Consider the following 16148-nt stretch of genomic DNA (forward strand, 5'->3'; position numbering starts at 1 on the left):
TTTTCCTTACAATTGTTAACAGGTACATTTTGTTGGTAGAGTAGTTATTTGCAAAGGTTGTGAAGAGTATTTTTACTGTCTATGAAGCTCATTTCATTAACACTTTCAGATTTTGAACAGGTAGCACTGCACTTCCACAATTGCAACTTACTCACAGCGGCTGAGTTCTACAATGCGTGAATTGATAACTCTACAAGTCGGGGGAAAAACGTCACACCTATGTGCAGGAATAGAATTAGCCAAATAATGAGTTCAAGCATTAGAACAACTCTCACCCCGCCATTTTTACTGCATTCTATCGAATCGACTGACTGCCCATCAAGCAACTTAATAACACACAGTCACACGCTATGCAAATTGTACGCATAGCCTCTACCAGGCCCGGGGATGGCTGGGAAAATAGTAGATATCGGCCTAATAAAGTGAATAGTATGCCAAGGGAGTCAGCTACGGAGAGAGGGTCCAATATGCCATCCTAGGATAGGCAAACTGTACCCTAATAGGACTATAGCACACTAACTCCTCTTGAATGTTTTTCTGTCTATTTGTCCAATTTCTACTCTTTCCAGCCGCCTCTGGAGCCTTGCCTGAGAGGCTACGTCCAGCCGTGTTTTTTCTTCGCATCGAATTGCCTTCTAGGGCATAGGAAAAATGTTGTGTTTCCGGCCGGTTACACGACCGATCCTACGAAAACCTGCCGACCTTGCTTTTTCTTGGGTTGACAGCTGGCAAGGGGCATAGAATTATTTCTTCTTACATCTGAGTGATGACATACGAAAGACTTCCTTTATTTTACACTTTTCAGATTAGAGCTTTGAACCGTTGAGGTAAGAATGTGTAGTGAAAATTCTACTTCTTTGTTAAGTTTTTGATATACTTCTGTTTTATATCTGTGTAATTACAAAATATAAATATGAATATTCTAATGTTGAAAATACCAGCGGCTGTTGCTTTTTACATTCTGCTAGACTATATTTGTTGGATCACTTCGGCCGATATGGAAAAAAAGAAGAAAGATAAGAGAATTCCTAACTACCGACACCATTTTTTTTAAGGACAATAGCCAGAAACACAACATTTTTGTCGTAAGGATATCAGTCTCCTGTGGCTGGAGAAGCTAGTTAGTCTTTTGTAACCATCTGAGGGGACGCCCACGTTCAAAGTTTAGCATTTGTTTAACTTTATCACAATTCATAAATGGACATAGGGTTTTCAGAAAAAGGTAATATTAAACCACACTGGGTGAATTACTGTTGAGGGCAAATGTCTGCAGATGTTCAAACTGTACGAGGCGAAGTGTTCACTCTCCTTATGCACTGCGAACAAACACAGACCTGTTGTCAGCGTTGATGCACGGACCTCATTAGATATCTCCAAATGGCAATCAGAGCAGGGAAGTTATACATACTCTCTTTAGTAAGAGTTAGGTATGGATGGTTCATGTGTGATGAGCCGTTAGGTGTGATCAAGGGCAGATTTGGAGCCTGGTTCAGATGGATACAGCTAGACATCTTCTGTAACTCCAAGTAGATGTAACCTCGGGCTCATGCTGGTTTTGATACTCTAGTACTGCACTTGAAATTATAATGCTAGAAAAAAGTATCAAAACAGGCGAAAACCATCAGCTAGAACTAGCTAGAAGATTGCATCTTCTTCAAGTTGATGCACCTTTCTTACAAGTAGTTATAGACAGACATTTATGGCTACAACGCATCAAAAGGATACAAGACTGAAGCAGATAACTGCTACTTTTGCACACTGAATTTTAATCTGGGTGTATCCGCTTAACGTATCATTGAGAGGTGCACATTCAAACCTGGGGGTTTCCAGTCGATAAATTGAAGTAGCAAAACTTAACCACTTACAGTTTTGGATAGAGCTTGCTGATACATATGAAATAAACTTGTGGAATCGAGTAGGCCATACAATCTAGGCGCTTTTATTAAGAGCATTACCAAACAGGCTTTTCAATGCTTTATGCTAATAACAGAAATATGTACCATTGTTTTATATCATTAACATTTTTATTTACATCTAAAGGAAACCATTCAATGCTGGAAAATATGTTTTGAACATTACACAACATGACAACTCACTCTAAACGCGTACGGCAGCATTAGCATGCTTCAAAGAATTGACAATCCATTTATCGTAATGAAGGTGGTGGCACTATAATGAAATCATAACCGTATGTGTAATCTGTAATGTGATGAAGTATCATATTGCAATCAGTATATTTTCTATTTTATGTTAATCTACCCGTGGTCGGTAAATGAAGATGTCGGACACTGTTGCCAAACGACTTGTGAATTAAATGTTCCTGGAGATTTTTAAATGTCCTTATCGTCTTAAGTTCATTTTCTCATATAGGACCGGTTGGATGATTTGATCTCCTTAAAAAACTGAACCATCACTGCTGAACACTTAGGTTGAGGGGTCAAAAACAAGGTTGATGTCCGGCGCGGCATTCTATTAGCCTCTACCAGGCCCCGCGGATGCCTGGCAGAATAGTAGAAATTGGCCAAATAGAGTGAATAGTATGCTAAGGGAGTCGGCTATGGAGTGAGGGTCCAATATGCCATCCTAAAGGCCCCCTCTCGCTGGGCTCCGGCACTGCGGCGGCACTGCCACGGCAGCTCATGACGGCACCGCCGCGAAGTTTTCATTTGCACTCTCACTGACGTGCGGCGCATTTGCGTTTGAAGCCCAGATGAGCAAGTTATTGAATGAACTTTATTGTTCGACAATCGTACATGGTACAATATATAGCACTAAATCAACAATACTGCAAGGTTAAAGTATCCTACAACCATAAGTATAAAACATTATCGATAACAGTGTATGAATTACAATAAAGCCATGTATGGATGTTTTTTTCCTTCGCTTTTAGAATGAAGTATAATGAAATTGACCTACATGTATGTAGGTGGTATAGAAGTTGATATGGAACGTGATTTTCACACTTTCTTTAAATGTATTTCCAAAACGGTTGGTATTAACTGCGGGGCTGAGCCAAACATGTCTACATAGTATGTTTTTTTTAATAATCCTGTTAGTAGGTAAATTATTTAATGTTAGCGAGAGTATCTAATCAACTGTGTTTGACTATCAGCGATCGATATGAATTCTCCTAATTCATCCCTTACGGCGTAACATTGAGTAAAATTTGCGATACAGTGCCTGACTGGTATATCAAGTTCAGTTTATCACTGTATTTCTTGAATGACACAAGAGCAGGGCGAGTGCATGTAGACGAGTGGTCTGATTCCTTTTCCTGGGCGACTAGTCTATCAACTTCCGTACTGGAATAAATGTACAATGCAGAGATCTAATTTTCAGTGGGACTAAGCAATATCCCAATGAAAGTATCGGAAGATCTACAGCTACAATCCTCAACCCCACTACAATGCAGTAAATTAGGTGTTATAAAATATTCGTATAACCTTGAAACTGACATATCATTTTTTACACAATAGCGCGCGCGGTGAGCTCCCGGCGAGCTCCCGGCGAGCGCGCGGCACTTTGCCACTTGCGTTTTTTTTTTTTCAAATTTAAAAAAAAAAATCGCCATTTCAAACGGTACGCCGGCTGCGTGGACCGGCACTGGAACATATCTCTTGCCCCATGAATTTGTTATTATAGACAAGATGTTAAGATTAAGTTGCAGAAAACGACTTCCATTTGTGTCTGGAAAAGGCAAAATGCTTCAGCTTCCCCCTCCCGAGAGGGAATCCCCCCTCCGGATCTCTGCCCTGCCATATGGACTGTAACGTTACATGTGCTTGGAGCGGCAGAAGGTCTCTGGTACGTCCAAGGATGTACGTAGAACCTTTTAGCAGTCCGTCTTCTATGCAACGCTTTGACGAAATGTTCGTAGTACTACGTTCATTTTGGGGGAAGCGCTGATATGCGATTTTCACATATCGTGGCCCTTGTTTGAAGAGACATGACAGAAATAACAAAGTAGAAAGCACGACTACTAAAACGCATAAAGACACGTCAAAAACCAGCTGGAACCTCTGCTTGGAGAGTAGAGACTACCTTCCTAAGGGGGTACGGATCGTAGAATTAGGCAAAACAAGGAATAATTGGCCAGGAGACTACACAGAAATGTTAACATTTTCCTCTGCGCAGCCGGTCAGCCAATTTGATAGCCAAACTCCCCTGGTAAATCATTCTCCCTATCAGTCTGGTAGAGACTAGGGGAGGGGGAAATGTTAACCTTACCGTGGACTGACTCCCCTGGCCAAGACTAGGGAGGTTTAATTGGCGCGGCGGCACTCTTCCATATTTCCACCCGGAGTATATATTCACCCGACCCCTCAAAGAACAAAGTCATGTTGAATAGTTTTATACGTATCTTGTTGACGTATATGCAGATGAGCTATATACCTTATCGAGCTTGTTAATCGTTATGAAAGTGCATGTTCTAGTGTAGCTATTCTAACGTTGTGTGCTGTAGATGTTAGACTTTGTATAGATTAAAAGGTCTATTTCTAATCACATGAGTCTCTTGGCTAATTATTATTATGATAGCTACCTAGATATTGGTAAACATATTTCCAAGTTAACGAAACCTGTGGACGTGTAAATTTCTGAAAATACATGGTGCCCCGCCCCATATCAAAGGCAACGGCAATGTGTCAATCCCAACAATTATTTTTACCGTCACCAACGTGTTTTTTTCAAGCAGAAATTCTCTATTCTAGGCTAATTTATTCTTGCATTTAAAAGTTGTAAGAATTTTAAAGAATTATTTGGTAAAATGAAGTTCAACAGAACACATAAGAGCCTTCATCTAAATCACAGGACCGCTGTGACACGTCTAGTCGACCATTGGTATCAATACACATCTCTGTTGATAGGGAGGTGTGAACAAGGTGTGAAAGAGGTCCCCGTCGAGTTAATCCTCGTCGCAGGTTAAGATAAGGACTTAATCACCGTCGTAGGTTAAGATAAGGACTTAATCCCCGTCGCAGGTTAAGATAAGGACTTAATCCCCGACGAAGGTTAATCCTCGACGTAGTTTAAAGGACCGACGTAGTTTTAGGTCCGACGGAGTTTATGGTCCGACGGTGTTATAAGGCCCGACGGTGTTTAAAGCTCCGACGTAGTTATAAAGCGACCGACGGCATCAGACGACGGCGGAAGCTGTATTAGATCGCCAACGCACAGTTATTCCGTCGGGTTGCAAAATCGAAGTTTTAGGGCGTAAACTACACCTATGACTTGAACTGGAAAAGCATTACGAGAATGAGGGAACACTTCAGCTTGAAGTGCTACATAATTTTACAAGCGGTTTGAAGACTCGTCGAAGACCTATGTTCTCAAATGAGACTAAACTCCATGCTGTAGCAACTACCGTAGTTCAACCTGTAACCGACAGCTAACAAATGATCAAATCTTGTGTCTTAATCATAGATATGTAGCTAATTTCCCTGAACACGTGTACGGCCACGCGGCGACGACGCTGCCGGACGGACGCCTGTGCGTGACGGGCGGCTTCTCCAGGAACAGGTACCACCGATGGACGTTCACGTACGACGGACGGCAGGACACGTGGGTCAGGGAAACAGACATGAACAACAAGAGGGGGTGGCACGTCATGCAGGTATGTGGGCCTTAACTGTACAAATTACATCTACGTTTCTAAATTTTCAAGATGGGCTTAATATTTTATCTCAAAGAAGCAAAGAAGTTTCTTTTTACCACCCAGGTAGAATAGTGTTTCTTTATGTAGCACTAATGGAGATCTAAATAAAACAAGAAGACCACCATGGTTTCATAATAATTCAGGTGAACATGTAATATCATTATGTAACCCTCCTAAGATGTTGCGTTTTCTTCCATTCTATCATCGCGCCACTCCTTCGATCCCACCCCTTATAGATTTTACCCTTGTCTATTTTCAGACATTCGGTGACGCTGTTTTCGTCCTGGGCGGCTGCCATCTCCGTCCCGACGGTACCCGTACCATGCACCTCCGCACCGAGCGGCTGGACCTCGCCTCTCGGCAGTGGAGCGTCCTGTCCCCGCCGCCGTTCACCGTGGGCGTCGGTCGCGCTACCGTCCTGCACGGCAAGATTTACGTACTCCGCGCGGCTGGGGAGGACTTGCCTGCTCTGGTGTGGTACGACGTCGAGACGGACAAGTGGGGATCGGACCGAGACATGCCGGATACGCTGTCCGGGTCTACAATATGTACGCTCAAGATACCCTGGAAGTTGCGCTAACATTAGAAATAACATCTGACTTCCATATCAAACTGTCAAGTTATCTTGGATTATTTGTATATGACAATCTAAATGAATTTATGCAAACTTATGATTGAAAGCAACTGGTCAGATTATGTTATTGATATGGCAGTTTTGTACTGTACTGTTGGCAATATTTATATTAGTATTGTTGTGAAGTTTTGTATTGCAATGTTGCAATGTTTTGTATTCTATTGTTGGGACGTTTGTTATTGTATTGTTATGATGGGTAACACTTTCAAACGTTTCAGAAATAGCTTTAACAACACAAACAAAAAAGAAAAGGCCCATACAGGGTACATGTTTATTGAGATATATGTAACAGGGATATGTAGTCAAACAAATTGTTATTCCAAAAGTTAAATCATCCAGGACAGTTTGAAATTCATCACTCAAGTACTAAATAAATGAGATGACAAAATTAGAAGTCTTATTGGTACGGTACCTTTGTGATAGCCTGAGAGTCATCCGAGTTATTTCCAGGGCTCCTATACACTCTGGAGAGCACGGGAGCCCTGGAACTAACTAGGATGACACTCAGGCTACCTTTGTTAGTGAAAGAGACAGACCTAACTAATACAGATTTTGTCCCCAAAGCCTACATTGTACTGCAAATTAAGTTCCAGGGGATTAATTTTGTGGTAGGAGGGGAAATAAGGAATTCGCTGTGTTTTAAGTTTGCAATTGAAACATCCATAGTAACAAAATGCAAGACAGAGCATGTGTTAACTGTGTGATGAGTTCGCTGTAAGAGCTCACTGTGAAAACATAAAACCACAGTAAATATTTCACGACTTACACTACGTGTGTACTTCAGAAGGGAAAGGGTAAAGTGATCTAAGATGTCTTCTCGGAAAACTTACATGTCAACTTTAGAAAATCCTAACACTTACACTGTCCATATGCACAATGAGCTACAAGGGCAAGTTCAGATTGTTTGAATTGTATAATGCTCTTCAAGTTCATGGAACAACTTAAAGTGTTTCAGGTATGTACTAGTATGACAGTAGATTTAAAGCATCACAAAAATTAGCTCAGACGTGCCTCCTCTTGTTGAGTAAGACACTACTGAGCAGAAATGAGTGTGATATTTACCAGTCATTACAAAAGCATATTTATCCTATCTAGCCATACCAATACAATACTTGGCTCTTACTTCTCTGTACCAATCTATACCAATCAATGTAGTACGATTTTACAATCTTTCTTCATAATTCTGTAGCACAGGATGAAAATGACTCCATTTCAATATCATCTTAATCTTGTCAGAACTCTACAGTTGAAATTTACAATTGTCCGATCCAACTATAAGTTGCGACCAACAATGTATTCAAATGCCTTCATCTAGGGACAACTCTTTTTCAATGTTCTGCTGCAATTTTCAATGCAAAAATATCAGAACCAAGTAATTCCATTGGTATGGCTGTACAATGGATCATAGGCCCACAGTTGCCATCATTATTGATTGATTGACAGCTGTCAGTCTTCCTGCGTTGTCGGCTTGATGGTCACACCTCTTCTAATCTGGCCCCAGCCAATCAACCTGGAGAAGACAATAAATGTATTGTTACCTTCAGTTTTTACAAGGTATATTGAGATTTTGCACACAAGATAATGCAAGTAACAAATCTTATCCAAAAAAACTTCAAGTCATGAATAAAAAAAAATTAATAAACAACAAAAATGTCAAGGAAGCTCATCTGTGTTGGTAGTTGTCATAGTGACAATGCTTTCTTCTAACACAAAGGGTACATAAGGACCAAATTTTCAACAACCACTGTCGCCTTCATCAGAATAAATAAGGACCAATCACTTCTGAATGTAAACCCAGAGAGTTACAGACATGTGAGCTATTTTCACAAGACTTTACGGATACGTGATGTCAGCAATTGTTCAAATGTCCCAGCAAATTCATATCACCCCCAGTTTAGTGAACAAAAAATGTGTTACCTCCAATGTTTCTCCACCCGTCTACTCAAGGCGATTTTCTCCCCGATCTCTGTACACACCGGATTGGTTAGGACTATTTTGGCTAAATCAGCCTTCACGGCGAGAACCCTGCCCCCCGTGGACAACGACCCGATGTTCACCATCAAAACCTCGTTCTTAGACAGCTTCTGAACCTGTGGGAGAAACAGTACAGCTTCAGGGGAGGAAACTTGGTACTTCTTAAAAGTGCATTATGTAATACTGCCAAAATGTTTAATATACTTGATAGAAAAACTCTTCATGTGATTGACATATACCACTAGTCTTGAGTGTCATCCTAGTTAGTTCCAGGGCTTTCATATTCCCATACTAAGACCTGAAAATTTTCTGGCCGTACAACAATGGCGTAGGACGTAGGTCTATTATTGCTTTTGTCCTGGTTGTGAATCTGGTTTTAGTATGGGAATATGAAAGCCCTGGAAGTATCTAGTATGACACTCAGACTGCTAACTACTACACCACTTTGTGGTACAACACAAACTGTGTGAAATAGTCAACATCAGAGTAATCCTTTTCTGTCAGTTTCACTTCTCACCTTTGCCCCCTTCTTGTCGCCCTCCGTTCGGACCCCGAGCAGGCGCCTCAGGAGGAAGTAGGAGATTTCTATTTCTGTGTAGATGTCGGGGAGAGCGCCGACCTCTCCCAGCACGTGGCCCACCATCCTGTCCGCACGGCACAGCGTCGGGTCGATTTTAGTTCCCACTCCTGGAGGGGAGCAGAAGAGAATTGGTTTCATGTACATATAAGATTTAAATAGACTGTTCTCTATTTAGGTTTCGTTCTAACCGCACAGGAATTATTGTTGAGAATAATGGGAAACAGACAAGCGGGCTGACCCAGGAAGCAGTGCTGGCCAGCCAAGCCTAGTTGCTGCAACATCAGATTTTAAAGAGTGGACTCATGTGCATACAAATAACAGACCAAACAAGCATTTTGATCTCATTAAATGTACACCAAGTTTGAAGTATGAAGAATTTTGGATTCACAATTAAAAATCCAAAAGCAATTAACATATACATGTATATTAAGGTATTAAAGTGAAAAAAGTATGTACATGACTTCTGTTGGAAACTTGACATAAAATGCAAACCAGCAAGAAAATTTGTGAGGGTTTGAAGAAAATTGGAAAACTTTGGACATGAAGAATTACCAATGATGTAACATTAGCTCTGTAATTTGTTGACCTAAGAGAGAATTTTACAACCTTTTTTCCACAATCTATGCTAGTCTCATAACTCACCAATCAAGCCTCCAGGCACAGCGAACTGCAGGTCATTCTGCTCTGCAAACAGTGAGACGATCCTGGAGAAGATGGGCTTACACATCAGCTTCCCCTCGTGGTCCTTAGACACGATACCCGGACGCACCTCTATCTCCTGCCCAACCTGGGGGGACGACAACGGCAGGGGACCTTGTCAGAAGGTCATGTGTTCGAACCCCAGCTGGGTCATACCAAAGACTTTAAAAATGGTTCATACTGTTTCTTCTGCTTAGCACTCAGCACTTATGACAGCAGGGCTCAAAATTCATTTTTGGGAATAGGTGCACTGGTGCACCCAACCAAAAAAATTAGGTGCACAGAAAGAATTTTAGGTGCACCACATAAAATGAAGTTGAATGTCAGCAAAACATAATTACAAGTACATTGTACATTTAGTTTAACGCTCTTCAGAACTTCAATCTGTAATTCTATAGCTATTCAAAATTTCAAACAAGTAATACATCAAATAAAGCACAACGAAAGGTTATATTTGTATTGCTTTTTCTGATACTTACATTTCAAGAATATTCTGTACACTAGTGTACAATAGTACCTATAGCCTACAAAAATATCTAGGTGCACCAGTGCACCCACGGTCCAAAATTAGGTGCACAGCTCCAATTTTGGGTGCAAACAGGTGCACATGCACCCAGTATTTCGAGCCCTGGAGAGAGTATGGGAGTTGAACACACTCCAATACCAGTGTTGTAGTGCTTGCACAACTGTGTGGCCCAAGGGCAATAGAAATGAAATGGGCACTGCCCAATACACTGTAAGTGTCAGAAAGATTTTCACTAACTAACAGAAACTTAGACTTGTTTCAAGACATGAGTGGGTAATTGGTTTGAGGAAAATGGACGGAGAAAAAACATCAAAGGAGGAATTTTGAAGGGAAGAAAGGATGTCGGGCAGGAGGAATGGAAAATGACAATCCTACCTTGAGAACACCCTTGAGAATACTTCCTCCAGCAACACCACCCTTCAAGTCTTCCACCTCACAGCCAGGCTTGTTCACATCGAAGGACCGGATCACTGTGGACAAACAACACTACAGTTACTACCTCATATTTAACAATACCTCATGCTTTATCAAAGACACATATGATTCAAGAGTTACAACTCTACCACACTACAGAATCTCATGGCTGATACTGGTTAGCATTTTGCATGCAACAAAGAACACTGCTGTTACTGTCACTTACTGCTTAGTACGTCATTTGAATACAATGTGCCGAGGGTCCAGTGAGATAGGGGCTTTAACAGTGGTGTTCACAGTGGTTTTGAGTTCGCGTTTGGAACAATAGTAGCGCTACAGTCAAACAATGAAGTTTTCGCTGTGGTTTTAAGTTGCGGTAAAGCCCGGGAAAACCACAAACATAAAACCACTGTGAACATTTCTGCTTTTACAGTATTCTAGAGAACACGCTGAAGACATGACTGACCGATGAGTCGTGGTTGGGAGGTGAAGTCTCTGACGGGGATGGGGATCTTCTTACAGATGTATTCACAGATCACCTCGATGTTGTACTTCAGCTGGGCTGAGATGGGGATCACAGGGGCGCCCTCCGCAACCGTGCCTGTAAAAATCACATCATTGTCAGTAGTGGCATCATTTTCATGTTTAGGGGTTCTAGTATGCCCTGTCAGTGGTGCAGTCCAAGCACACCCCACATATTTGATTACTGTTCTTTCATAAGGTTTGTTCGTGTCAGAACGAAGCCACTGAAATTTCTCCTCTCCTGACCTTGACTTGTGTGAGATCAAGGACAAATTATTTGGTCTCTATCTATTACCATTACAACTATTTGTTCAGCATGTCATAGATGGGACCAAGCAGTGCTGTGAACAACAATCCACATCCATGTACCTAGCACATGAACTGGTACAGGTTAAGTACAGGTTGACACAAAAAATTCCTGCACAGCTCCAACCTGCACTAACCTGCATATGCAGTTGTTCTTGTTTCTTAACTTCATGTTTACTGTTTTCAGGGTCTTCTCTGTACCGTGAACTTATCAAAACAGTGAAAAACCTGTAATCATTTATTATTCCTTCGCAAATCTTTCTCATTTATGATTCCTTCTGTAAATCACTTGCCGCCACCGTGAAGTTAAAGTTCAGTGAAAATGTCCATTTTCCTTACACCGTGAAATTGGTGTGATGAACTTGCTACCGTGAAGATAAAGTGAATTAATTAAAGTATTTCCAGCCCTGGCTGAGCTCACCTTGTACAAACTTGAGGATCTGTTCGTACTGCTCCTTGGCCTGACTCTCCTTCACCAGGTCAATCTTGTTCTGTAGGATCAGGATGTGCTTCAGCTTCATGATCTCAATAGCTGCAACAGAAAACATTCATATCAGTGAATATAATACCATTTCAGGTCCAACTACAGATCAAAAGAAAACAATCACCTTGTTTATAGTAGTAGATTATACAGGGAAAACCTATAATTAATATTGTGTTGTAGAAACGATGACACAGAAAGTGGTGCTGTATTTCGAGTGACACCCATCACTCTTCTTCAACGTCACTAAAATGAACTAGCAGAACTAACCAGTACTTATTTACAATAACAAGAAAAAACGGTTTTACATGGCAAATCACAGAGTCATGCATAAGAGGTATTGAAATGTAAAACAAGATGGGAAGGTTCCTATGGTAAGACAACATACAAAAATCGGCTTCTGAGGCCACTAATAGCAATTCATCTAAAATAACCAGTCTCACAATCAGTGCTTCTCTGTAAGATCTAATATCAAGACTGACCGGCCAGATGTTCGGATGTCTGCGGCTGCGGGCACGACTCGTTCCCCGCGATCAGCAGCAGGGCCGCGTCCATCACCGCCGCGCCGTTCAACATGGTGGCCATGAGGATGTCGTGACCCGGGCAGTCCACGAACGAAACATGCCTGCAAAGAGATATCATGCTTTCTTTTGACATATATTTAAACCGTACACACAACAAAAGAGTTACTCTGGGGAGATTTCGAGACACACTCTGTCTCTTCATCACCCCAGTAAAGTCAGATCTCGTCTTGGAGTTCAAATCACTTGACTTGATGTCGGTTATCACGTGACAAGAAACAGCTCTATACAGATCCATACCGTAAATATTTTTACAAACTACAGACATATGAAGATTTAGATTCAAATGATCATATCATACCTTTCAAATCAAGAGTGGACTATCAATAGGAAGAGTACAAACCAATTAAAAAGCTATATTTTACAACAGTATCTTAAGTTCCAATAGTTAAAACTGACCTCTGCACTCTGAACTTGCCACTGCAGCCCATCCTGTCACAGGGGAAGACATCCTCCTTAGAGCTGCCACAGGACCGGTAACAGTCGGGGCGCGGGCAGGTCCCAGCGTCACATTTATACACCTGGGAGGGGGAAAGGTAAACTTAAGCAGACTGACTTCATTTTGGGATCACATCCCTTCACTTGGATTGGAATCAATGTTTGGCAGCTGAATTTGAACGATCTTACAACATAAGAAGTCTTCACACAAATTTTTAAACAATATTCTACTAATTTTGTGGGCAGCAGAACTTGAATGATCTCAGAACATAAGTAGTCTTCCCACAATAACACAAACTTAACGCCTTAGGATCACTGCAAAAAAGCAATGCTGGCTGTATGATAGTTCTTAAACTGTTATAAACCCACCTTTGCGTTGGCATATCCTAACTTGATGGTGATGTTTCTCTCTAACTCATTCTTGAACCGGACAGTCTGTGGGAAAGATAAACACAGTCAACATCACAAAACCTTACACAACTATACACAATGACAATACTTCAAAATTTCCCGACATGACTTCCTCAACTTATATCCTTACCACCCAGAATACAGAAACACCCTTTCACTACCCTTGATAAACCCTTCCTTATCAAGGCACGAAATTCATTTTTGGGAACAGGAGCACTGGTGCACCTAAACTAAAAAGATAGGTGCGCAGAAAGAATTTTGGGTGCACAACATAAAAAAGTAGAATGTTAGTAAAATGTAGTTATAAACCCAGCTACTGTCTCTCTTAATTAAGAAATTCAACTTGTCATTCTATAAAATTTGAAACAAGTAATACTTCAAACAAAGCACAACAAAGCTTATATTGTTTTTTTTTAAAGAACATTCTGTATACTAATGTACAACTGGTCCACCCACAGTCAAAAATCAAGCGCAATTTTGGGTGCATAAAAGTACACATGCACCCAGTATTTCAAGCCCTGCTTATAGTTATACCAAAACCTCCTTAGTTATACAGTAATATCATTCATTTACCAACATACAGACTAAAAAGATGAGCAAATACAGTCTTACTAAATCGGAAGCAATGTTTAGGTGGCAGTGCTTTTATAGTTTTAAGACAGTAACCTACCTGCACTCCTGAGATGGCCTTCACTACAGTAGACTTGCCGTGGGCCACATGGCCGATGGTTCCTGGGTGGGATACAAAGACTTAAAACCTGCCTGTAGCTCTGTTGAAATTGATCATGAATGTAGCCTACACAATTTATGTACTTTCAAAGATGATTTTCACAATCTTACATCAACCAAAAATATTGTAGATTTATGTCGATGAAGGTTAGACATATCGGTAAGAAGATACGCCAAATAATAACAGTTACTCAAGCAACAGGATATGATTATCCAAAATCATATCCAGTTGCTTGAGTAACTGTTATTTGGCGGATTGTACACTTATTTCGTTCACCTAACAACTTTTTCAGACTGTTAACCCCAAGGGAATTTGTTGGGATTCTTTAGGATAACTTTTAAGTTTTATGATAACCACATAAGACTAACACAGTTACAGGGTGTACTAATACATTAATAGCACAAAAGAGTACTACCGGTACATGTAGTACAAACCTATGTTGATGGTAGCCTGTCTACTGATGACCTCTGGTGTGAGGGCATTCAGTTTGGCCACATCCTGTAACAACACAAACAAACTAAGTACAACTTAAGGATCTCAGCTATAAGGAAAATGATGCATTCTATCCACTAAAGGCAATATTATCTTCAGAGGAGAAGGAGACAACTGTACTCAGTGTAACATGCCTTGGACATGGTTAAGGTCTGCAACTCTGTGCCAGTATACATATAATTTGTAATCTAATGTAATATTTCTGCACATATTGTAAATGTAAGAGACTTTCCATAATAGTAGTTGCTGCCACAAAAAAACTTCATTATCTTATAAAAGAGTTGATAGCTAACAAGATTAGACATTTCTAAAGGAGAGTGTCTGCTGGAGAACATGTCTAAAATGTTTACAGTGTATAACAATCAACAATTGCCTCTCTAGCAAAAGCTTATCTTATGCTCTATGCAATTGAAACCTGTAGTTTTACTGGAACACGGGAATTTCTGATGAAACAAAAACAAGTTGTTGCAGCATGGAGAGATACATGACAAAAACATGTAACATTAGGCCCTGGATCCAGTTACGACATCATGTATTTCATCATCAAAATGTTCTAGTTACTAGAAGTCCATTACTTGTCATAATCATTTGCCCTTTGTACAATACACTTCCATAATAGCTTACAAGAGAATAGTACAACTTGCTACAAGATTAAACAAAAAGTCATGTGAAATCTAGTTAGTTTTCTCAAAAAAACTACCCTACCGCCGTCCATCGATTCCTAGCCCCCTCATAAACATCAAATCTGACAGTCAGTTGTGTTTATTCAATTTCTATGTAAGATTTACTTGGCTAGATCAAAAGTTTGGGCACGATTCTACTTTCACTACTGCATAGCTGAAGCACGTAAATTCGCCCCCCTCCCCACAAGACTACCACATGTTTCCAGATGGTAGAAAAGCCACGTTTGTCACTGTCTCCTTTCAGCCTAATTATCTGCATCCACGAGGACTTTTGGAAGGGACTTTGCTTCCTCGTACACTCAACACTATTTACGAATCGTACTCACCAAATTGGCGACATCTTGCTTGGCTAAATGCGGTTGTCTTGACGAGATTTCTCCGCCCTGACTTTGGTTCCCTTCTCCCGCCGCCATGTCGGAAGCGTGAATGTAAGCTGTCTTTCTCAACATTATTATAGAGCCTGCATTATGGTACACTAGAAAGATTAACAACTAATGATCACTAATCAATAGTTTAATTTTTATCTCTAACAATGAAAAGAATCTTTTGAGGAATATATTATTTTCTCACAATGATTATCATGTGCGAGTATATATCTATTTTATCCATCATTTTTCGATAGGCATACTTTTCATCCTGTCTGAACAGCCTTTGCAAATCGTTCTGTCTGATGCAATAGTATACCGACGATGAATTTACTGCAGTTTGTCATAAAGTCGCTAGATGTCACCAATGTGTGGTGCATTTTTCTGCCCTGTCATGTCAAGTGTCATTGATCGGTGTTCAATTGCTTCAGCTCAAAACTGAGTACGCTCTCAACTTTCTTTCCGTTGAACGGTTGATGTTTTCTTTATCACATTCGAAGAGAAAGTTACGGGCCATTCCTTTTATTAGCTAGCGTTCCCAATAGATGTGCACAATGTTTCAAAATTGATAAGGATTTTCTTTTATTGAATGAATGGGGTCATGCATGATTATCATATTTGGAGAATATAGCTGTTTTCGCTGTATGTACGACTTCCGG

General features: G+C 40.6%; 2 protein-coding genes across 2 annotated transcripts in view; one reads left to right on the top strand and one right to left on the bottom strand.

The window, feature by feature from the left end:
- Positions 1 to 7052, top strand: part of LOC136431930 (kelch-like protein 13) — a 26813-nt gene extending 19761 nt beyond the window's left edge. The window contains exons 5-6 of the mRNA XM_066422967.1: positions 5422 to 5611; positions 5913 to 7052. Of these exons, the coding sequence (XP_066279064.1) occupies positions 5422 to 5611; positions 5913 to 6233 (511 nt within the window). The 3' untranslated portion in view covers positions 6234 to 7052. The remainder of the gene's footprint in view (positions 1 to 5421; positions 5612 to 5912) is intronic.
- LOC136431946 (eukaryotic translation initiation factor 2 subunit 3, Y-linked) lies at positions 6545 to 15583 on the bottom strand. The gene is made up of 13 exons (XM_066422968.1): positions 15451 to 15583; positions 14384 to 14447; positions 13890 to 13951; positions 13178 to 13243; positions 12770 to 12891; positions 12272 to 12414; positions 11730 to 11840; positions 10947 to 11081; positions 10442 to 10536; positions 9484 to 9628; positions 8779 to 8948; positions 8205 to 8377; positions 6545 to 7797 (listed from the first exon to the last, which is right to left on the bottom strand). The coding sequence occupies exons 1-13, from the start codon at positions 15571 to 15573 to the stop codon at positions 7734 to 7736; spliced, it is 1473 nt and encodes a 490-aa protein (XP_066279065.1). The 5' UTR covers positions 15574 to 15583; the 3' UTR covers positions 6545 to 7733.
- Between the last annotated feature and the right edge of the window lie 565 nt (positions 15584 to 16148).

The sequence above is a fragment of the Branchiostoma lanceolatum genome, chromosome 1 (assembly GCF_035083965.1).
Source record: "Branchiostoma lanceolatum isolate klBraLanc5 chromosome 1, klBraLanc5.hap2, whole genome shotgun sequence".
Taxonomy (NCBI): domain Eukaryota; kingdom Metazoa; phylum Chordata; class Leptocardii; order Amphioxiformes; family Branchiostomatidae; genus Branchiostoma; species Branchiostoma lanceolatum.